This window comes from Chlorocebus sabaeus, chromosome 11, assembly GCF_047675955.1.
Source record: "Chlorocebus sabaeus isolate Y175 chromosome 11, mChlSab1.0.hap1, whole genome shotgun sequence".
NCBI classification, from domain to species: Eukaryota; Metazoa; Chordata; class Mammalia; order Primates; family Cercopithecidae; genus Chlorocebus; species Chlorocebus sabaeus.
In genome coordinates, this window is record NC_132914.1 from 127682638 (window position 1) to 127706052 (window position 23415).

At 52.3% G+C, this 23415-nt stretch overlaps 1 protein-coding gene across 13 annotated transcripts in view; it reads right to left on the reverse strand.

The window, feature by feature from the left end:
* The window catches only part of RIMBP2 (RIMS binding protein 2), a 352529-nt gene that overhangs the window by 107460 nt on the left and 221654 nt on the right, over nt 1-23415 (reverse strand). For all 13 annotated transcript variants that reach the window (XM_073021230.1, XM_037987203.2, XM_037987193.2 and 10 more), the window contains 2 exons: nt 10074-10178; nt 2215-2265 (listed from right to left, as the gene is read on the reverse strand). In XM_073021230.1, coding sequence (XP_072877331.1) covers nt 2215-2265; nt 10074-10175 — 153 coding nt within the window. In that variant the 5' untranslated portion in view covers nt 10176-10178. The remainder of the gene's footprint in view (nt 1-2214; nt 2266-10073; nt 10179-23415) is intronic.

Sequence of the window (23415 nt, forward strand, 5' to 3'; positions counted from 1 at the left end):
GAACTCACCATCCAACTCAGAGGCGTGGAAAACTTTCAAAGGCCTGTCTGGGGGCGGGGGGGCAACCCAGCCTCTCCTCCACCCCAAGGGGAACAGCAAGGGGGTGGTCTGTGACAGAGAGGAGCACAGGCAGCCTCCCTGGCCCGTGGGAAGGAGCTTGCTGGCCGCACAACGCAGAGGCAGAACGGAAGGGTGTGACGCTCAGGTGTGCAGCGTGAATTCTGATGACCAGTAACTGAATTAACAGAATTCAGGTTATCCGCTAGGCTCTCTCAACAACTCTGGCCCAAGGGTAGAATCGACCCACAATTTCTCTCCCCTGTGGTCATCTGAACCCCAGGACCGCTGTTCCAGCCTGAGAGTCACAGCCTTGGCGGGACGGGAAGAGCCATGTGTCTGGGCCTGCGCGGCACCTCAGCGAGTAACGCGTTGCATTTGGCACCTGGATGAGGGGGAGGCCCTGCTCGTGGAGCTCCTCAAAGCAGCTCCTCGGCTCCCCCAGGCTGAGGAACCCCGACCACCCCCCACCTGCGTCAGAAGCTGTAGTTCAGGAAGCAGAGGCAGGTCAGAGCAGGCCCAGGACTCATGGCCGCGTCCACTCACGGGAAAAGCATCGCCAAGCACGCCGGGCGGGGAAGATGCTATTCTCTAGAATACCTGCATGCTGTCCAAGGTGTTCTGCGCGAAGAGCAAAGCAAGACAGTTACAGAAAGACGCCGTAAATAAAAGAGGACACAATTCCCAGCACATCCGAATTGCCTTCTCTGTTTTTCGAACCAAAGCACGCTGCGTTGCGACCGTCACCATGTTTGAAAGCATGCACCACCAGCAGCACGGGGTGACAGGTGACGGCGGGATTGTGGAGGACCGGTCCCTCAGAGGCGGATTGAAGCCACACAGGGTCACGTCAATGGGCTCCGGGGCAACTGGGGAGAGGGAACTACCTTTTCTGCTAGGAGACGATGCAGATTAAAGTGCAGTGGATAACTCAGGCCAGGGAAAGTGAATTATTCTCCAGGGAGATAAATGGCCATTTGGAGGTCTGTTTCTATTCTCCCAGGTTATATATTTTCCTATTTGCTATTCATCCCACTCCTCCCTCCAGATAGTTATTAACTAATGGAGGCTTTCAGAAAATCCATTTTAATATATAGGATGATAATGATGAAACCTTTTCCTGTGGGAGGAATAGACTTTAAAAGGCAGCGTAAGAGATGCACATAAGCCTGTTTTCAGTGGCTGCTGCTCCCCCGGGGACAAGGGACAAGGTCATTCCGAAGAGGGCAGCCTCATCCAATATTGGGAAACCGTGGCCTCTCTTAAGGGAACATTACCGGGAGGAGGCCACCCCAGGGCAGATCCACTCCTAAGTAAATCTCTCCTTGTGGGGTGGTGAATTACACCATCCATGACTTCGGCAGGTGGGGGCCCCAGCTCACCTTAGCCCATCCACTGTGCATGACGGATGCAGACAGCAGAGACCTCAGGGGGACCCCATAGCCCTCCCCGTCTGCCTGGCTACTCAGTCCCAAGGAGGCTGGCACTGGACCAGGAGCCAGGGACGGGGTGGTCACTCCCAACACGCCACTCATGCAGGTGGGACACAGCGGTTGTTTCCTTCCCAAGGCCAGTGGGAAACATCTCTGGGAGGCAGGAGAAGGTCACTCACGCAGCATTTGCGAGGACCACACCCGGGGAAGTGCCTCGGATGGCGCTGAGGACTCTGATTCCCCAGGCCCTCCTTACTCTGATCCAACAAATGCCTCCCCAGCATGAGTGGCATACCTTAAAAAGGTACCCAAGGCAGTTCATCAGGGGCCAGGGCAGCCTCCGGAGGGTCCACCCGCCTTTCCCCCTGGGGAAATCAATTCGCAAGCAAGCGAGTGAGCCATGCCCCCTTGCTTTCCGCCCAAGAGGAGCCAGCAGAGGACAGCAGACCACGTCTGAGACACACACTTCTGGGTCTGCATGTGTGGTCAAGGGAAAGCTGCTTAACCGCTCCGTGCCTCAGTTTCCCTGTAAGAATGGACATCGACCTGGCACCTGTCGTACTGGTTGCTTGTGAGGCCGACATGAGAAGATGCATGAACAGCATCTAGTAACTGGTGCACCAGGCTCACTTCATAAACATCATCTATTATTTCTAGCAGGCATCAACGCAACTCTCCCCAGTGTCCCCCACCCCCGGGCAGAAAGCAAGGGCACGCTCCTTACCTCTAGCAGCCGCACTGCGCCTTCATGTTCCTTCTTAGCCTCAACCTGAGCCTTTTTTGAGGAAAAGAGAGAAAAGAGTAAATGTCCAAATGAGGAAGAAGATATTCAGATCAATGTCTGAATCACTGGGGGTGGGGGTCATTCATTTTTATACCTCTAATAGAGGAATTAAAATTATTCCTATTTGTTATTTATTTTAACTTTTATTTGAGTTTCAGAAATACATGTGCAGGTTTGCTATACAGATAAATTGCATGTCCGAGGGGTCTGGTGCACAGATTATTTCTTCCCCCAGGTGGTAAACTGAGTAGCAGAAGTATCCCTGCAGCGCCTCTGACAGCACCTTCGTCTGCCCAGACGTCCGATGAACTGCTTTGGAAACAAAACCTAAGCCTGCAGACTTGACCCCCAATCAGCTCTAGGTTCCCTGAGACCTCACCAGGCCCTGGAGGAGGGGCTGGGGCTGGGTCCTGAGCACGCAACAGGTCTTGGCACCTGCAGCCTGTGGCAGGGCCGCCCTCTTCAAAGCACTCGTGGCAAAGCCATCCGGACCCCACAGAATAAGAAACTTCACACATTTCACTACAGAAATGTCTTGGGATGGCTGCTGCCCGGGCAAAGGGCAGATTCAAACACAGCTGAAATGGAACACTGTAATTTCTTGTCCTCACAGGCCTGGAAGTCCCAGCATCATCATGATGGTAAGGATCTATCGTGTCTGCCTGCCTGGCTTCGACGCCCTCGTCTCCTGGGAAGAGCCTTTGGACTGGCTGGGGTCTGGCCCTCCCCTGTGCTAAGCATGGTTCTGGACCCTCCGTGACTGGTGACCTGGGTGGCATGGGGCCCACAGAGGGCGATGGGCCTCTGCCTGAGAATGCGGCAGGAGAGGGAGGCTCCTTTCTACTGGACTTTGGCTTGGGAGGAGGGGAGGCTGGAGCTGCTGTAGCCACTTTGCCACCAGGAGGGTCAGGGCTGGACTGGCCGGGGACCTCCACAGGGAAACCAAGGCTGAAGCTGATCCAGAGGAGGGCAGAGAGCAGCCCAGTCCTGGTGATATCAGGGAGGCCTTGGATTCTGCTGAGTCTGAGGCCAGTAGATTTGAGCCCTGGATCCAGCCATATCAGAAGTCAGATTTTCAGGGATGGGTACAGATACAATTTCCCGTTTGGGTTTTCTGTCACTTGAAACCAAGAGTGCTGATGAACATCATCCTCAACTGTGAAAGCAAGGGACACTTCCTAAAGTGTGGGACGCTGGAGGTCGGATTCCTGAGGCTGTGATGAGACCGAGGAGAAAAGACAAACCGGGCTCCTGCCTGCAGCACAGTCCACACTGTGCGCCTCACACTGGCGTCAGCTTCTCCTGAACGTTCCCCATGGAGCAGGAAAACGGGGATTTTTAAGACGCATGATTTTCTGACACCAGAGTGCACCTACCTCTTAAAACGTGGAGCACGAATAAAGAATCCATATGCTACTCTGCGACTTACTTTGGAATTATCGGTTTCTAGAGAAATATTTCCTCTATGCCTGGAGAATAATTAGTGATGGACGATTCAACATCATAAATAAGCAAGTGAACATTATCTTCACAGCTTCTACTTCTCACTCGCAAAATCCCGTGGGCTGAAAAGAGGGAAGAGCTGGCTTCCCCAGCCAAGGGGAAGTCTGCCATTCCCCGGGCTAAAAATGAAAAGTCGTCTGAGGTTTCCACAGAGTTCATTCATGTGCGTTCCATTCTCACATCTTTCCAATGAGAGTTTCAAGAGCTGGGCAAGGGACTGGAACGCAGCACGTTAATTACACCATTCTCGAATTCAGCTCAACCGTTGAAGGCCGAAAACTGTTCCTTTCAAAGCGAAAACCAGCAAGAGCAACAATAAATAACAAAATAGAAAAAGAGACAAACAAGCAGGGAACATACAGGGATTATATAAATGATGCCACCATTGACTCAGTTGAATCAAAGATAGTTTTAAACTGGCAGGATTTAAAAAAAAAAAAAAAAAATCCAGCAGGCTGTTAAAACTCAGCCAAGCTGGCAGTACAACTTCGTTTCCAGCTTCAGATGAAAACCAGTGCATTTTTGCAGGCTACTTGCAAGCTGGGCCATTTGGGCAATCAGAATAGACTGTTAAAATTGGCAGCACTGAGTTCTTCCAAAATCCAAGCGACAGCTTAAGCTAGGCTCGTTTAGGGGCCAACATAGGGAACGTGCGACCTTTACAGAGAGTGGTTCCTGCAGAGCAGGGAGACTGGATCTCCTGACACTGGAGGAAGAGGCCTGAGGACCAGGCCTGTTACCCAGAGGATCCGCTATCCGGGAGGGTGGGCAGGCCCTGTAGCAACAGCAGCAGCAGCAGCGTCTGGGGAGACGGCGCTCGCAGAAGGGAGGGCACATTCCCCGTGGCTGAAGTGCTGGGCATCTAGCTGGGTTGGATGCAGCACAGAGCAATAAGCCGTCCAGGCCCCTGGCGACTGTGCCGGGACAACGGGCGTTGGCTTAGATGGAGCAGAGTGAGGGGCCTCCGTGGGTGCTATGAAATATTAGCTCTGCAGAAAGGTCAGTGAAACTCACGGAACTATGCCGAGGGCTGCAAGGACCCTCAAATCACAAGTTCTGCAGAGCTGAGGGCTGAGGGACATTTTCTAATACTCCAGGAGCACACAGGATTGGGGCAGACGCTGCCTGAAATTAACACAGAGGGTCAGCTATGACCCACCCCAGCCATCCACACACAACTGAGGCCGGCACAGCAAATTCAGTCAAAGCATTAACTATGCATCGCGTGGCAAGCCCAGCTTCTCTCAGTATCACACGTTTCAGTAATGGCCTTAAGACTGAAAGCGATCATCGTACCAGTAAGAGGAACTGTAGACCGAAGTAAAATCGGTCAAGTCTGCAGATGAATTATAAATAGGGAAAAGCCCTTTAGCTCACACCACTGGATCATCATAATTGCCACTTGTCACAAGACAAGACGTTCTTGTGTAGGACGTAACCTACACAAGAAACTGAAAGTCTGAAGCAACGGAACGCAGCCGGACTCCAGGCTGACCGTTCACCTGGAGAGCAAGCTTCAGGGTTTTGGGATCGGGCCTCAAGTGGACCATGGGCATGTTAGCCTCAGCCTCCGTATCTGTAACATGGAGAAAACGATGGTGCTTCCATCCATCTCGCAGGTTACATGAGGGCTGACTGTTCATTGATTCACTCCGCGGGCTAAAACTGAGTGTTGATGCCAATTTATCATCGGTCATCTTATCCATGGGATTTTGACCCTACTGCCCCAACTGACAGAACCTCGCCACATCTCCAATTCCTTCTGCGCCCTTGAGCACCTCCGTCCATCCAGGATTTGCTGGGAGCTCCTAGGTGTCAGGCGATGTCCTACGCGTCCGATGCGCCTTTCACGGAGCTGAAGTGCCAGCAGATGGAGGTGGGCAGTCGGCAAACTGCCACATGAGCAAGCAGACAAGTTTTGGCATCAGTAAATGGGGAGACATGCCCTCTGTCTGGGCATGGAGTGGCGTCTGGTCTGAGGGAGACTCAATGAGAGAAATGAACCAGTTCTGCAACAACCCGGGGACCAGGCATTGTCGATGAGGGTCCCCGAGAGGGAACTGGCTTTGGCACGGTCCAGGGAGAGGAGGGAGCAGCTGCAGCGTGGGGAGCAGCTGCAGCGTGGGGAGCAGCAGAGGTGGTTCGGCTCAAAGGAGGCCACGCCTGCACTCCGGGCCCCAGTCCGGACACACTGCAGCAGCAGATTTGTGCCCAGAGTCGTTTCTACCATCATCGTGGCCATTCACAGCCTGTTCTCACACCGCCCCACTCCTTGCTGTGTTCCTGGGACTTTGCTGACACGAGATGCTCCGTAAACGTCTGCTGAGTGAATGGAGTGAATGGACGCAGGGATTTGTGAATGAGCTCTTGCTCCCAGTCTCCAGGAAGCACACGTCTCCCGGGAGAGCCTGTGGTTGCCAGCAGACAGCATGGGTCCTGGCTTGGCTGTCTTTTGCCTTTTTAAACTGTGTCTCTGCTCAGCTCCCAGAGACGAGGGCTGCAGCGTGAGCTCAGGATCCCTGGCTTCTGGGAGGAGAGCCCTGGGCAGTTTCATCACTCATCCGTCATTCACCCATGTGTTTATTTCTCCGATTTAACAAATGCTTTCCCTTTCACATGATCTCACATGCTTCTCCCGACCACCATGCGGGGCAGGAGGACAGGTGGAGCTGCCTGGGAGAAAGGTGCCCCGGACAAGGTGCAGGGATGTGGGCCCGATATCAGACGCCTGAATGTCCAGCACCTTTCTCAGGGGTGGTCAGGTCTGGAGGTGAGGCTGATCCCACAAAGGAATCTCCAAGTACTGCAAAATATGGCAAAAGCCACCAGTATTTCAGGAAAAATAAACTCCTGCCTCACATTGCACATCAAGGAAAACAATATTGTAGGAGCGAGGAAGCTGAGGATGAAAAGCACAAAGAGGCAGGGAGGAGACCCCCAGATGGTGGGGAGGGGCATTTCCAGGACCCGGACTGAAAGAAGAGGCTCCAGGCAGGTGTCTCCAAGGGGAAAATGGAATCAGAAGTTCCCCGGAGGACTGAGACTTTCCTGAGAGGAATTTTACAGCTCCAGCAGGGAACTGGGGAGCCAAGGAATGATGAGTACACAGATAAGGAAGACAACAAGCAAACAAAAAAAGGCAATTAGCTCCAGGGAAAGGAAGAGCTGTACAGAAACGGGAAATGCTGCGGTTACAGAGCTCAAGGAGTTCAGCAGAAGTGTAGGTGCTGGTGAGGACAGAGGGGAGTTCCACGTGGGACGTGGCGTCCGAGGCCACCCAAGCAGTGGTGTCAAGCAGAGAGTGAGTAAGGGAATTGGGGCGCAGTGGCATCGTCTGGCTTCTAGGTCTAAATCCGGGAGTTACCACACAGAGGTGGTGCTGAAACCCACACATCTACTCGAGGGCACGAGACAGTGAGTGTAGACTGAAAGGGATGCGGCTTGAGGACTGAGTCTTGGGGTCACCTGTGATGTGTAGGGGGGTTGGTGTGGAGAAGGAAACCAGGAGAGGGTGGTGTCCTTGGAGGCCATAAACTCAAACTGGGCCCCTGGGTCAAAGAAAATAAGGACAGAGGACTACCCACTGGACTGTAAGCCCACACATGGGTGACATTAACAAAAGCCACTTGTTGAGGGTGGGGTCCCGTGGCGGCAGGTTCAAGAAAGAGCTGGGGTTGCAGAAAGACAGAAGAGGTTGCTTCTTTGAGACGCCTCCACAGCACCCTCATCAGAATCATCTTTGGGCCTTGGATAGTCCAAAGATGACTGGTGACTTTTATCTTGGTAGGGGGATGAGGGCCAGTCTTCAGCTGATCCATGCTTCATGGTGGAGGCACCACTGCCTGGTGGGGCAAGCGCTCCAGCTCTGTGCCTCAGGCCCAAATTCAACCCCTGTCCCATCCCTGGCTGCACCCCAGCCACCCGGCCTTCCTCCTCTTCCCTGGATACTCTGGGCTGGTTCCCAAGGGGACCCGTGTGTGCACTGCTCCCTAACCCTCGCACACTCCCGCCCCAGCCCTCAGCGTGGTGGGCGTCATCTGCTCCTTGAACTGTCACCTGTATCTAAAGTCACGGCCCCGTCAATCTGCCACTTCATCCTCTCAACTCCCTTCACTCCTCGCCATCATCTGGGCTTACTCGCTTTTTCATTGACTTGTTCACCTTTCTTTTTTAGCCTGGGAGGGCAGAGCTGTGTCCCACTCGCGGCTGTGTTCCTGCTTCTGGAACAGCAGCTGAGTGGCTGCTTGGAGGGGCAGACGGCCGACACTTGGTGAATGACAGCACGAGGGAGCCGGTCACAAGTGCAGCGCAATGACCACCCACAGCGGAAACTGAACATGAAGATGCACTCCGGAAAGAAGTCCCAGATCTCATTCCACTCAAGAGTTGGCCTTTCTCTTCTCACGCTAAAAACTACATCAAATCCTCTAGAAATTACAAAATTGGCCCATTCATATTTCATCCAGTTTCTCTCCCTCTGCCCCCCGCCCCACTGACGAAGCATCAGTGTATCCAAAATCGAGACAACGGTGAGTCCCAAGGATAAAGAGCTCCAAGAGAATGGGACAGTACGCAAAAGAGATCACAGATGCAGAATAACGGAGTCGGTTCCAGGTCATTCTCCTTGGCATCAAATGCTTAGCAAATGTAACTCCAGGCTCCTAGAGAATGTTCTGTTGAGAGGAGACATCCTGTCCCTTCCTGGACAGTCTCTGTGTTTCTACAGACTGATTGTCTGTCTCAGACGGTCCCCGCCTGGGGACGTGGCTTCTGGAGTGGCGATGAATGAATGCAGCTACCATCAGGCGTCGCCCAGCCACGGGAAAGGTCCTTGAGACATGGCAGGAGAAGATAAGAGAAATATTCCTGCCTGTGTCCCAGCAATACCCCTTGCGGATAACATCTAATGAAATATTGCTGCTCCGGGTACCTGCCACCTTATTATGACAGGTAATAAGGGCTGTGAAGGTCCCATCAGCGCTGGCTTAATGAAATCTATCCTTAATACGATCTCGTGCTAAATGATTAGAGAAATGGCATCAGAACTTATCTACCTGTTCCAACAAGCTCTGCTAATAAACTCTGGAGAAGAAACACTGCTCTGACAGATTCCTATCGCCACCCAGGCTGGGTGAATGACTGTGAGTCCTTTATTTTGAGATCCAAGGCCTGGAGAAGCTGTCAGATGGGTGGAGGGGCCACAGAGGGCAGTGGAGTGGCCCATCCCAGCCGGCGCTGGGCGGGAGACTGCAGACCAGCCAGCTGCACTCTGGCCATAGGGGTGGCTGCCCTGCCAGGAGGAGAGGGCAGCACTGGGTGGGGACACTGGGCTCTGGAAGGAAATGAGATGAGAACTGTTCACAAGTCCCCACCTTCTGATTTCTTCCTGGGGGCACCCCAAACCCATAGGCTCCAGGAGTACCACCCTCCTAGCTATTTGACTAGAGACAGCAGGACCGTGGCTGAGGACTGGAGTGGGGGTGAGGTTACCTGTCTCAGCCCCCAGACCCATCACAGGTGCCCAGGAGGTAAAAATCCCAAATCACTCAGTCCTTCCTTCCCTCCTTCCCTGGTGCTCCCTCCTTTCTCTCCTGATTTCTTTTCCTTTCTGTCTTATCTTCTCTTTTTCCTTTCTTACTGGGATCATGCTATAAATACTGCTCTGCAACTCAGTTTTCTCACTTGATAACACGTCATGCAAACAGCCTCAAGACAGCAGAATCACACCACCATGATCCTTTTCACTGACATCCCATGGCGCCCGGTGTGGCTGGACCACGGTGCACATGCCATCACCCTTAGGTGGGCATCAGTTGGGTCCAGTCCCCATCCCCACTGCCACACAGCAGCACTGCAAGAAAACAGAACTCCTTTTGAACTGGTTCCTGTATTCCTTGCAGGGTATCGTCCAGGATGGAGGTCCAGGATGGAGGTGGCAGGGTCACCCTCTGTGTGCACTTTTAGTTTAAACAGATGCTGCACGTTGCTTTTCCCAGACGTGGAAGCAATTCATACCCTGCCAGCCATCTCTACGCATGTGCTTTTCCCTACAACCTCACCAGCATCAGAGGTTAGAGCTTTGCATCTGCTTTTGCTTTATAAAACATGAACACAGGTCTACTTAAGAAACACCAGAGCAGGAAAGCAGAAATGACTCTGAATCCTTCTGTGCAAGGAGAGAGAGGAAGAGGCCTGGGAGCCGAGGCTGCAGGTCAGCCGTTCCACCACACCGGGGATCCCCGGGCCACCCGCGGACTCCTTGCCTCACACGCCGCACCCGGCTGCCTGCCACTTACCTTCTGCAGAAGGTCAATTTCCTGCTGCTTGGCGCTGAGAACAGCCAGGGCCTGCTCATGCTCCAACTCCAGCTGCTGCCGCCGTTCAGCCGCCTCTCGCATATGCTGTGGGGACAGAGAGAGGCCTGGCTGAGCAGGGCAGCCTGTGCCCACGGGCGTGCATCCTATACCCTGTACCAAGCGGGCTCTGACTCAGCCCAGTCACTCCAGAGCAGCCCTTCGCCACCCCGCGGGGCACCCACCTCCGTGCTTCCAGAGGCGGCACTCCCGATGGGGGAGCCGTGACATGAACAAACTCTCCACCTGCCATTTCTCCTCCTCAGGTTCCGAATGCAGCGAGCATTTGAGCAGAACCCTGTTCTCATGCAAAGATGACTTTCCTCTTTTTGCTTATTTTGAAAAATTTAATCTCCCTCCTCTGCCTTTTGTGCCCAGGTCCTTCGTATGTAACAGCAAAGGCTTACTGATGTTGTCCTATGTGCCCAGCACTGGTTCAAGGTTTTATCTGCATGTAAGTCATATATCCCCATCATAAGCCTACGAGGTAGGTTCTATAAGTAGCCTCATTCTACAGAGAGGGAAACTGAGGCACAGGAAGTCATCTTTGCCATCACACAGCTAGGAAGTGGACACCCATTCAGAATGCAAACCCAGAGTCCACACCCTCCCAGGTGCTTCCAAACCTCAGGTTCTGGTCCTGACTGCCAACTCCGGTGAACCAGAGCACTCAGACCCAGGAGTCCAAATTCCTTCACCTACCCCTCTGGAAAGGTTGCAAGGTGGCCCCCATCGGCCAGGCTCATTTTCTGGAGCAGAGAGGAGGAGCTGTATTCCTGGCTCTATCCTCTCCTCCTGACAATCTGTCTGTCCTGCTTGGAGGGACAGTGCTACATCCCCAGTGCCAGGGTTTGACTCTCACCTACTCGCCCTCGGTGTGCCCGTCCCTCCCCTCTGACGGGTCTCACAGGCCCAGAGTCACCATTGCATGGGAAATGACATTGGATAGAAAAGGCCACAGCGGGCAGTCACACTGGGAACAGTCACAGAAAACATTTCCTGGGGCCCCCAAGCCACTCCTGGGGGCTTGGACAACCAGCTACAAAATGCTACAATTTCACTGTCATTCCCTTTCATTCATATATATATATATGTGTGTGTGTGTGTGTGTATGGTGTGACTTCGTGGTCAACATTTTAAAATCTGGGTCTTTTATATAAAAGTCCAGATTCTTTCAAAAATGGGAAGAGTTGGCCACGCAGGCCTCCAGAAAAGGACTGAGAAGGGAGTGGGAGCTGCCCCTCCTGAGGGCGCACAGCCCCGATGGCCGCTGCCCCTCGGACTTGCCCCCTGCATCCCCTGACATCCGAGGGCCACACAGATGACCCAGGTCCTAAAGCAAGCGGGTGCCTGGCCCAGCGGGGCATGGGGAACTTCCCTCCTGGGCTGGAACTGGTTGGTCATTTATTCATTATTTTAATGTATTTATTATTTTACAATTCTATTGATTTTTAGTCTTTTACTCATTTTTATTTATTATTTATTTTTATTTTTTTGAGATGGAGTCTTGCTCTGTCACCCAGGCTGGAGTGCAGTGGCAGGATCTTGGCTCACTGTAGCCTCTGCCTCCTGGATTCAAGCTATTCTTGTGCCTCAGCCTCCCTACCAGCTGTTATTACAGGTGCCCACCACCATGCCTGGCTAATTTTTGTATTTTTAGTAGAGACGGGGTTTCACCATGTTGGTCAGGCTGGTCTCAAACTCCTGACCTCAGGGGATCCACCTGCCTAGGCCTCCCAAAGTGCTGGGATTGCAGGCATGAGCCACCGTGCCCTACCACCTTTTACTCATTTTTATTTAGTTTTAGAGTCTTAAAGGCCTGTAGCCTTCGCAAGTCATGAGGTCGGACACAAAAGAAGGTTAGCGTGGTTTCCTGAGGCTGACTCAGCCTGAGCTGGAAAGAGGAGCCTGGCAGTGGGGAGGCGAGGGAGTCCCTGTTGAGACTGGCAGGCGGTGAGGGCAGGGGGCACCCAGGCTCTCGGGGAGGGGTGTGGGGCCCCATGGGAAGAGGCAGACAGGCCGATTACATTCTTACTGCCAGTTTCCCAAAGGTAGCCCTACCTGCTGCCACCGAAAGCTCCTTTCTTCTGGGAAATACCTTGAAACAGAATCACTTTAACTGAGGATGGGGAAGGCCTCCACTTTTCATTCCGCAAAGCGCTGTGGTTGGTGGGATATTTTGTTTGTGTTTAAAAAGTGAAGTCTTCCTCCCGGCCCGTGTTTCAGGCCCGGAGGCCTCACGTGCCGGTTCATCCACCTTTTTAAGCTGAATAACCTCGGCATCCTCTCTGCTGTCTCCAGAAGAAGCTTCCAGTGAACTCGGAAGCTGTAATTACCCTGCACCCCCACAGACGTCTGGGGGTTTCACTGTTGCTATGGGAACTCTCACAAGAACCCGAGATCCTGAGAAAATGGAATTCCCCAGAACATGAACAAACCCCATGAAACACGGGCACCGCAGCCAGTGGCCATCGCCGGTTCACGCTGGGGTCGGATGGGTCCCAGGGAAACACCGTGCTTGTGTCTTCCCACATTCACTGCAGTTCTGAGCCCAGGCAGGCCTGGCCCTCCCAGGAAGGAGCCCTGGGTATTCGCTGCACAGTCCTCCCCAGATCCACCTTGGCACAAGGCTCTCCCTGCCCTGCTGGGCCGTCAGCCCGTTTGGGCCTCGCCATTTCTAATGGTCTCTTTCCAAGAGCCTCGGCTCCCCCCCCGCCCGCCACCAATTCACTGCGAGTGCAAACCAGTGGCACACATTGCAGGGTGTTTTTAGGAGGACAGCGACAAGCCACCGAGACGGACAAACCGACAAAGCCCTGAGAGATGCCAGGAATTCCCCGGGCTCCTGAGAAGCTCTGGGAACTCTTCCCCAAACCCTGCTGCCACGTCGGTGCAGTGTGGCCTTCCTCTGGGGTCTGGTTTCCGCATGAGGGTCCCAGAGGTCCTCAGGATGGCCAGTCTCTGCAGACCCGCATGAGGCCCTCCGTGTGGGGCTTCCAGCTGCAGAGAGGACTATTTCTACTCCATTTATTCATTCATTGCTTCTCCCGGATATTCGTTCATCGGACTGACATTTATTGAGCACCTACTAGATGCCAAGAAGCTGGGGACACGGAACAGGACAACCATGTCTTCAGGCAGGAACACCCCAAGGGTGGGGGCAGAGCATGAAGGCAGATGGATAAAACGAGAAGGGTCCGAGTGTGGCATGGAGCGGGGCGGAAGCACCCAAATGACATCCGAGGTCCTGGACTTCCAGGAGTGGCCATTTCCTACATCCCAACACCTGCCTCCATCTGATATGAGGAGGAGATTTCAGCCACATTCCACCAGAAGAACTCGCTCACTCACTCACTCACTCAACAAATATTTAACAAGCACTAGGTTTTGTGCCAGGCACCCTGTTGGATTCTGAAGGCTACAGCAACGCAAAACAACAGCAAAACAAAACCGGCTCTCTTGGAGCTCACATTCTGCAGGGGAGGGGACAGACCTCATCCAAATACACCAATTGTGTGTGTGGACACGGGTCAGCAGTCCTAAGCATGGTGACCGCGGGGTCAGGTGGTCCTAAGGGTTACGAACAAATAAAGCCCAGTTCACAAATGCATGCACCTACTATGCAGCTACAAAAATTGTAAAAAATTAAATAAAAGGGGAAAAATAGAAAAAATAAACTGTTAAAAAATATACTTTTGGCCGGGCACAGTGGCTCAAGCCTGTAATCCCAGCACTTTGGGAGGCCAAGACAGGTGGATCATGAGGTCAGGAGATCGAGACCATCCTGGCTAGCACGGTGAAACGCCATCTCTACTAAAAAATACAAAAAACTAGCCGGGCGCGGTGGCGGGTGCCTGTAGTCCCAGCTACTTGGGAGGCTGAGGCAGGAGAATGGCGTGAATCCGGAAGGCAGAGCTTGCAGTGAGCTGAGATCCGGCCACTGCACTCCAGCCTGGGTGACAGAGAGAGACTCTCTCTCAAAAAAAAAGAAATATATATATATATACACACTTTTATTTTTTATAATAAAAGGGGATGGGAGCTGCAGTCCAGCTGGGGTCTGGCCCATCAGCTGAGAGGGCCAGGGAAGCCCCCCACCAAGATAGTGCTAAACAACAGCCCAAACCAGAGACAGAGCCCTACGCAGCTGTGGGTGGAAGGCAGGACAGCACAGTGCCCAGAGCCTCCACCCTCACCTAGACACGGTGCCCAGAGCCCCTGTCCCCACCTGAACGCGGTGCCCGGAGCCCCTGCCCCCACCTAGATGTGTCCCTGAGCCATGCCATTAACAGGGGCTGCGAGGGCTTCTGCAGCTCCTGGAAAGCCCCCAAAAGTTCCCCCAGACACTGGCTCGCTGATGGACAATGTCCTGTGGGAAGAACAGACTGGAGAAGAAACATCTCTGCAGAGTCTGCCGGCGACTGTCACTCAGGTGTCCTTGGCCAGAAGGAGCCCGACACCCCCTGAGGTGGACCCCTGACCCCATGTCCCATCCCAGCTCAGGGCCCCTCGGTGGGGAGTAAAGCGGCGTGCTGTCCCAGGGCCACCTGCCTGCCTCTCACGCCCCACTGTGACACCCTGGCGTTCTCACTGTTTCCAAAGAGCAGACCAGTGCCCACCTCCGGACCTTCGCATGCGTTGCTCTCCCTGCCAGCCCGACTCTCGCCTTCCAGCCTTTGCCCAAATGCCACTTCACAGTGAAGCCTGGTGGCCGCCCAGCCCCTCCTGGACATGCCATGTTCTCCACCTGCCGTAGTTTCCTCCTGAGCACCCCCACCCCCAACACCCTGGCTGGCTCCCTGCCTGCTGTGTTCCTCCCCCCAGAATATGAGCAGGCACCTTGCCCTGCTGTGTCCCTGTCCCCACAACAGGTCACTCGGCACAGGTGCCAAATCCTCACACTGCCACCCTCGTGGCCTCTCAGAGCTCAGTCCCACTGCTGTCCCCACCACCCCCTTCTCCAGCTGCATGGGCCTCCTCCCAGCCCCTAGGGCTCTCCACACTCCCCACATCAGGGGCTGGCAGGGAAGGTTGGGGGAAAGGTGCTTCCAGCTTTTCACGTCAGCAAAAGCCATTAAAAAGCCTGAACACCTGGGCTCAAATACCAGCTCTGATACTGGCCCGCTGTGTGGCCTTAGAGTAGTTACTTAACTTCTCTGGTCTCCATGTTCTTCTTGTGGATTAATTTTTCAACACTATTCTTTTTCAATTAGTTAGTAATTAATAAAATAACTAATGTTAATTATTAATTAACACCTACTTCATAGAGATGTTTTGAATTTTACCTGAGCTGTAGTACCTGGCATCTATTAAGTTCTCTGTGTTATGTTTTAGTCCCAAGAGGAGAAACCCTTTCCCACTGGACGTGTACAGCCCTGTTGACGCCAGTTAAACACCAGGGTGGGAGGGAGGGGCTCACGAGGCAACCACGGCGGCACCAACAGGACAACGGACAGCTACAGCCGCATTGGTAAAATGACAGTGAGAAATCGGAATGTGACCGCTGCCATTTATTAAGCACCTACTATATGCAGGGCACGATGCCTGCCCAGGCACTGTCTCATTTAAGGCTGGAGGTTGGGTGCTGTGGTCACTGCTTCCCAGCAGAGCAATGGACTCAGGGAAGCTGAGCAAGGGCTGAAAGCCACAGCTGGAACACGGCCCATGAGAAGGTCGGAACTCATGGCCAGTCTGCTCCCAGCCACTGCCCCACTTCTGGGTTGAGATGACCTACACCAGCCACTGTCATCTTGGAGCACTACGGGGGCCGGGGCAGAGAAGCAGCTTTCGACTCCCTCGTGGCCCACCTGGCCTGGGTGGCCGATTGTGCAGCTGCTTAATTCTGCCATTTTGGCTTAATTCTGGCTAATGTTGTGCTTCTCTTTATTTTGGAAGGGGGCACTGCCAAAGGCAGCCTGTATCATCTTTATTTAGCTCTGGGCAGGAAGTTGTTGGCGAGAGGGCACCACCTTCCCCGCCAGGACTCGCCAGGTAGATTCGCCAGGCACCGAAACAGCTCAGGGCGTGGTCCTGCGGCCTCAGAGTCGCCGAGGAGAAAGGGGTGGCAGATGGTGTGCTGGGCTCTTGCTTCGGGGTGCCAGTGAGACGAGGGTTTATAGATCAGATGGATGGAAACAAGTGCAGTGAAGAAGCCTTCGTATTTCTACGGTTAATGAACCAAGTCCATATGAAGCGGCTGTCAGAAAGGTGTGAGTGGGAGAAGTACTCAGCCCTTGAGGACAGCCTCAGTTTCATCGCAGATGCCACGGCTGGGAGGACAAGGTTTGCTGGGGCTTGTTTTGGCGTCAGCATCCATCTCCCCAAATCTTACCTGTTTCTGCAAAGCCTTCATCCCCCTCCAGCCACTGCCCACGTATCTGCTTCCCGTCTCAACAAAACTTCTTACAGGATCGGTTCTGCTCACTCCCCTACGGCCTCCCCTCCCATGCGCTCTTCCAGCCCTTCCAGTCAGCCTCCCTCATGTCACTTGGCTGAGATTCTCCCAGTAAGGCAGCCGAGGAGTCCCTGCGGCCCGAGCCCATGGCCACTTTCCTGCCCTGACTGGACCAAATCCCTCAGCAGCACCTGATGCCAGGGCTGCTCCTCCTGGACATGCCCTGGACTCTGGCCCCCGTGGGCTGCACTGACCTGGTCTCCCTCCCTGACTTCCGCAATGACCTCCCGCTGATCTCTAAATCCTGGAGGGGCCACGGCTCTATTTATACCGTTCCTTAGGTGATCTTAGCCAGCTTTGAGGTTATAATTGCCACATAATTCCAAATGAACCCTTCATCCCCCCGCCCTCCCAACTCATACCCAACTGCCTACTCATTATCCCCACATGGATGTACGGGAGGAAGCTCAAATTTAGCCTGTCCGAAATAGAATTCTTGATTTTCTTCCTCAAACAAGTTCCCTCCCCAAGCTGTGCCATCTCGGCCAAGGACACCATCATCCCCTCAGCTCCTCCAGATGCAAAGCTGAGAGTCATCCTTGATTTCCTGCTTCTCCAGAGCCACTGGCTGCACCAGAGATTGCTCCACAGCCATTCTCCTACAACAGCACAAAGGCTGCCAACTGCACCGGGTACCAAATCCAGACTTCCGGCTGCAGCCAACAGGCTCCCCTGTGATCCAGCCTCTTCTCTGCCCTCACCTCCCGCCTCTGCCCCTTCCTCACTGTGCTTTTGCCACACTGGCTTCTGCTCAGGTCCATGACCACGTCAAGGTCATCCCCAACTCCAGGTCTTAGCAAGTGCCACTCCTGCTCCCTGACATGCTTGTCCCTGCACCACCACATGGCCAGCCCTTCATGGCATGATGGGGTTTAGGCTGTGTTCCCTCCAAACCTGTGTTGAAATGTGATCCCCGTGTTGGAGGTGGAGCCTGGTGGGAGGTGTCTGGGTCATGGGGGCGTAGCCCTCATGAATGACTTGGTGCCCTCCACATAGTGATAAGTGAGTTCTTACTCTGAGTTCACTGGAGAGCTGGTTGTTTAAGGGAGCCTGGCTCTGCCTCCCTGTCTCTTGCTACCTCGCTCACCATGTGGTACACCTGCTCCCACTTTGCCTTCTGCCATGTCTGGAAGCTTCCTGAGGCCTCACCAGAAGCAGATGCTGGTGTCATGCTTGTACAGCCTGCAGACCTGTGAGACAAATATGCTTCTTTTCTTTACAAATTACCCAGTCTCAGGTATCTCTTTATAGCAACACAAAATGGACAAAGACACGGCAAGTGTCCTGACCAGTGACCAGAGATTATTTTATTTACATGTTTATTTTTATGTCATCCTTTCCATCCCACTCCCTACCCTTGTCCATGAGAACCACAGGATTACAGGACTTACTTCCCTGTCTGCTGGTGCACCCCCAGCCCAGAACAGCCTCTGACATGTGGTGAAGCAGAATCAATGATAGCAAAGGTGAGGCCTCTCACCTAGAACATCTTTCCCATGCCCCCAGCCCACACTCCCCCCTCTCCATCCCTCACAGCCTCCAACTTGACTCTGCAGCAATGCTGTAACCTGCTTTGTACTATTCTGATTAATTTCATATAATTCTCACTTTCTCAACTGGACTAGAAATGGCTCCACTTCCGTGTGTGCACTCCACAGGCAGCAGGAGTCTAATTCACATTTTCTAAATGGAATTAAAGCAATGATTATGAGTGGAGGATCCATCCCGTGGCTGTCGGGAAACCAGACTTTAACACTTGAGGAGCCTAGAGAAGGTTGGATCCTCACTACCAAAGATTCCACATTTCACCAAACCCACAGTCAAAACTGTGAACCAGAGACATAAGCTGGTTCCCCTGGAGGCCATCGCACTGGCAGAGTTAGTCACGCAGCTATAATAAAACCTCTCTTGGAGATGGGCTTTGAGACTGAGGAGTGGATGGCGAAAAAAAAATGTAAGCCAAAAATAGGAGCGATATTGGCTGCAAAGGCTGAAATTCGTGGTGTTAGGTGGATGGTGGGGGAAAAGATAGCTCGGTCAGGGGTGGTGGGGGCCGTGAGTTTAATATTAGTGAGATCTACGAAGTAGCCAAAAACAGAGAAATAGACAAGGCTCACAAACACACGGACATGCTAAATATATCCATCCATCCTGGCATGAGGACATACTGATTCATTCTGCACAGCGTTACTTTTCTAAATGTAGCCAGTGTGCATGTCTTTGTTGAAACATCTATGGAAAAATCAGTGTTGCAAGGCTGAGATATTAATCAATGTTTCTTTCTATCACGGGCCCTCTATTTCTCCTCCATTCCCCTCCCACTTCCCATCCTAAGGGCTCCTTTCTGTGCTCACTGCCTCAGGGAGGATGAGAGATGGATCAGGGAAGAGCAGAAACTGGGGACTCCCCTGGGCTTTGGTCTGCAGAGATACAGGGAATCAAGAAGACAGCGCACAGAGGGATTACTGTGAGAAACTGAGACCAGGCTTCCCTTCTAATCTGCAGAAATACAGTGCTTCACCAGAGGCAGACAGATTCGCTGAGAAGAACCGATGCATGTATAGACACTGGTGGATTCTGCAGAGATGGGCGCTTGGCTCTGCTTTCTGGAAAGTTCCAGAGAGGTGACTCCTAGAGAACTCACGGTTAACATGGGGAGTTGAGCTTAAACATCCCTGACAGGGATTTCTGAATGACCCTGGGATAGCTAAGAGCCCACGTGAATGCAGACAACTAAACAATTAAATTCTTTCATGTCCTATATATTACCATGTCGTCATGTAACTTTTACCTTTGTCTCTGAAATAATGGAAACAACTGGTAGACTGTGCCTTGCCTGCTTTTACAGCCTACATAAAAGCAACATGCATCGGATAGAATGGTGGGAATCTCAGCATGTGTACACTTGGATGAGGGCAGGACGGAATCCCACGACAACTTAGCTTTGGGTAACCCTGCACCCCAGCCTAGATCTCACCTTGGTATGCCAATCAACTGCCTCACGGCTCTCAGATCTACTCTCTCTCCTTCTCTTGTTTTGCTCAATATCAGGAAAAGTTAAACTTCCCAGACGCCCTCGCCCTCTGTTTCTGGGTGATCAGTCAACAGGCAGCATCGGCGGGAGGGAAGCCAGGGATTTCTCCCTCTTTTTCTGCCTCCTGAGTTGTCTCTGGTAGTGGCTCCATTTCCTGTGCGTCTCTAATCCATGGTCTCTGCTCCTGATTGAGATTGTCATCACCCCCATTGTCCCTTCAGCCTTAGAGGTGATGCCAGCTTCACGATGCAGCCATTTGGCTTCTTAGCTCTTCTATCCCATGTGTCACCAATCCCCTGTATTAATGTCCCTCCATTTGAAATACCTTGGCTGGCTCCTGCTTTTTGACTGAAGTCTGACTGGTAGACTGAAGGAAAACGATAAAACCAACTCCAAATTGATGACACATTTCTATCCCTCTTTCAAAATGAGCGCCTTAAAAGTGAATTAAGCACTTTGGGAGGCCGAGGCAGGAGGATCACGAGGTCAGGAGATCGAGACCATCCTGGCCAACATGGTGAAACCCCGTCTCTACTAAAAATACAAAAAATTAGCCAGGCGTGGTGGCGGACACCTGTAGTCCCAGCTACTCCAGAGGGTGAGGAAGGGGAACTGCTCGAACCCGGGAGGCAGAGGTTACAGTGAGCTGACATCCAGCCACTGCACTCCAGCCTGGCGACAGAGCGAGACTCCGTCTCAAAAAAAAAAAAGAAAAGAAAAAAAAGAAAAGTGAATTAAGTGATTTTGAGGGGGGTTGTTCTGTTTCAACAACTGTTTCTGTGTTGTCCCTTTCACTTGAGTTGTTATAACTAAATTCAAACCTGCTTCATAGACTTACTGTAACAATTTTAAGTTAAAAAAAAAAAACTCACTGAAATGTTGATTTTGCTACCTACCTATAAAGCAGAAAATAAATCTGTCCAGGAAAATGTACAATCTGATAATGTTTTTGTTTACTTACCTACAATTTAGCTTGGATTTTTTACTATCCCTTAGTTTGCTTGAAACTTTCCTATAAAAAAATAAACAGTTTTGATGCTTCTTCCCAAGTAGGAAAGCTTGTTCCGGTCCCAGCTGTCAGACAATCCTGGGCTGATAGCTACTTTAATGAATCGGCAGCAGAAGAATAAATTGGGGTACAGGGAGATGGGGGTGGGGATAGACGTGCTTGGTTTACCTCAAGAGTTATAGTATCACAGGGGCAAAGGCAGGTTTGGTAAGTTCCAGCTGCCATTTCTTTCCAAGGGCCAGGAAACAAGGTGCTAAGATAAAAGTCACTGGCCATAAACAACCTTATTCAAGGAAAATAACCTCGTCTGCAGGGCACCTGTGGTGTGAAGGCTGAGACCTGTGCGTTCAGCAACAGAACCAGCCAAGGTGGGGCTGCAGTAAACCTCTTGGCTTACTGGCCAGTCCACAGGACTAAAACAGAGGCCAAATGCCAACTCACCCTGGAACTCAGCCACACCATAAAAGAGGGAGACGTGGTCAGAGTTCAGTGGGAGGGTGGGGAGCAAAGTAGGAAACGGGCTGCACAGCAGCTCCCGAGCCCTGGTGTGGCAACAATCCAAACCCACGTTAGTGTTTATCATAGGTCACCACCTACAACTGGTGGGAAAATGGTGTTCTTATTCCTGTATGCACACTGCTGGCACAGTTTTCCCAGAGAACCTGCCTGAGACCCAGCCTGGCTCCAGACATCAGCCTCCACATGCTTACCTAAACACATCTGAAGATTACTAAGTTCTAGAAGTACTGTTATGCTAAGTACTGAACACATATCACCCATTTAATCTGCACAACAACCCTTGAAGCAGGCGATATTTTCATTCCCATTTACAGAGAAGGAAACCAAGGCCCAGAGAGGTTGAGTAATGTATTCAAGTTTGCCCAGCTAGTAAAGGCTCAAGCCAGGATTTGTACCTAGCGAGCCCAGCTCACACTCTCTCCACTGTCTCGGCTCTCTGTTGTGTAAGAGGCCTCCTCCAGGACCTCTCTCATGTTTGTGGGATGTGCTGATATTTGCTGGGACTCTCTGCAAGGCAGTATACATGAGAACCTTTTCTGCAGTGCCCCGAAGTCACTCCGCCTCCTTCCTTCCAGAGTTCTCAGGCCACCATGCACACCATGCCTCTGTCACATGGCTGGGGCAGAGCCATCTGCACTTCTCCTGGGGGGCAACTGCACTTTCATTTGCACGACTTCCACAAGCAACTAGGATTCTCTCTGTTCCTGGGAGCACAAAGGGCTCAGGGACTCCCAAAGGGAGTCTGAAAACCCCATGTTTCGCCCAAAGACAGAATCCCACCACACTCTGGCATCGGGCTTCCGCTTCCCCGCGCAGAGACCTTCCCAGGGCACATGCTGTCATTCATGGGGAGGCTTCACATCCGAAAAGGACTCAGGATTACACCACGGCCAAAAATGCCTGTCTGAAACACTCTGCCTGTGGCAGGATTTATTTTTAAAGCAGCGATATTTATAGCCGGCTGTCGACATTCACGCCAGCGCTTAAGCTGCCTACAAATGTCAGGGTGCCGCTTTCCCAGGGAAAATCTCGGATGTGACACGGAACGAACAAACCTGGAGCAAACTGAATTATCTCCTCAACGTCAGATCAAAGGTGGACTTGTCCTCTGCTTTGGATGCCGCCTTGCCTGAGTGAAGAAATTAAGGAAAAGGCAATTTCCCCTAACAGGAGTTAACGGCGACACTTTGAATGTCACATTAGCGGGATCTGCTGTGCATGGTAGAAATAATGAAGCATTTATGTATACATGATTTCCTTTCACCCAGCACCTGGCGGAAAGAACGCAAGCACTCACAGAACCCACGTCTTCAAAAGCGAGAAAGACAAGGTCTTTAAAGCTGTTTGTTTTCATGGCATCATGACTCTCTGCCCCAGCCACAGAAGTCACACTCACTCAGAATGAGAATGAACATGGAAAACAGTCATGCGAATTCAGTGAAGTCTATTTCAGCCAAAGTATTTTAGTTTCTCAAACTGGGAAAACATGGATCGTTAGGAGTTCCTTTGGGGAAAAAAGAAAAAAAAGAGAGAGAGAGATTTTCCTGAGTCTTAATTAGCCTTTGATCCTAAAGCCTCCCTCCTCCTCCTCTGGCCCTGATGAATCCCGGAGACGCAGGGGCGGCAGCACTCATCCCACGCTGTTTTGGGAGGGTTATTTTCCTCACACACAGTTTCTGTCATGCCGCAGTGGTTCCGGCTGTGAGCCCGCGATTTTGGCCAGCCAGGCGGAGGGGATCCTATCAGCTGGACCTGTGTTCAATGCCATTTCCAACGTGTACAGGCTTGGTGCCCTGGGGCGAGTTAGGTACCTCTCTGAACCTCAGGTTTCACGTTTATTGAATGGCAGCAAAAAGCACCGTCCTTCCTAGGTTGTTGCAAGAATGAGATTAAATGTTAGATTCAAAGGGATCGGTACAGAGGCCAGGTGTGGCGGCTCACGCCTGTAATCCCAGCACTTTGGGAGGCCGAGGCCGGTGGATTGCTTGAGTCCAGAAGTTTGAGACCAGCCTAGCAATATGGCAAAACCCCATATCTACTAAAAATAGTTCTATGTTCCGGAGTGCCGTTCTATGTTCAGCAGAGCGCCGTTCTATGTTCTGGAGTGTCGTTCTATATTCAGCGGAGCGCCATTCTATGTTCCGCGGAGTGCTGTTCTATGTTCCCGCGGAGGGCCGTTCTGTGTTCCGGAGTGCCGTTCTATGTTCCACAGAGTGCCGTTCTATGTTCCAGACGCGTGCCGTTCTATGTTCCGCGGAGTGCCGTTCTA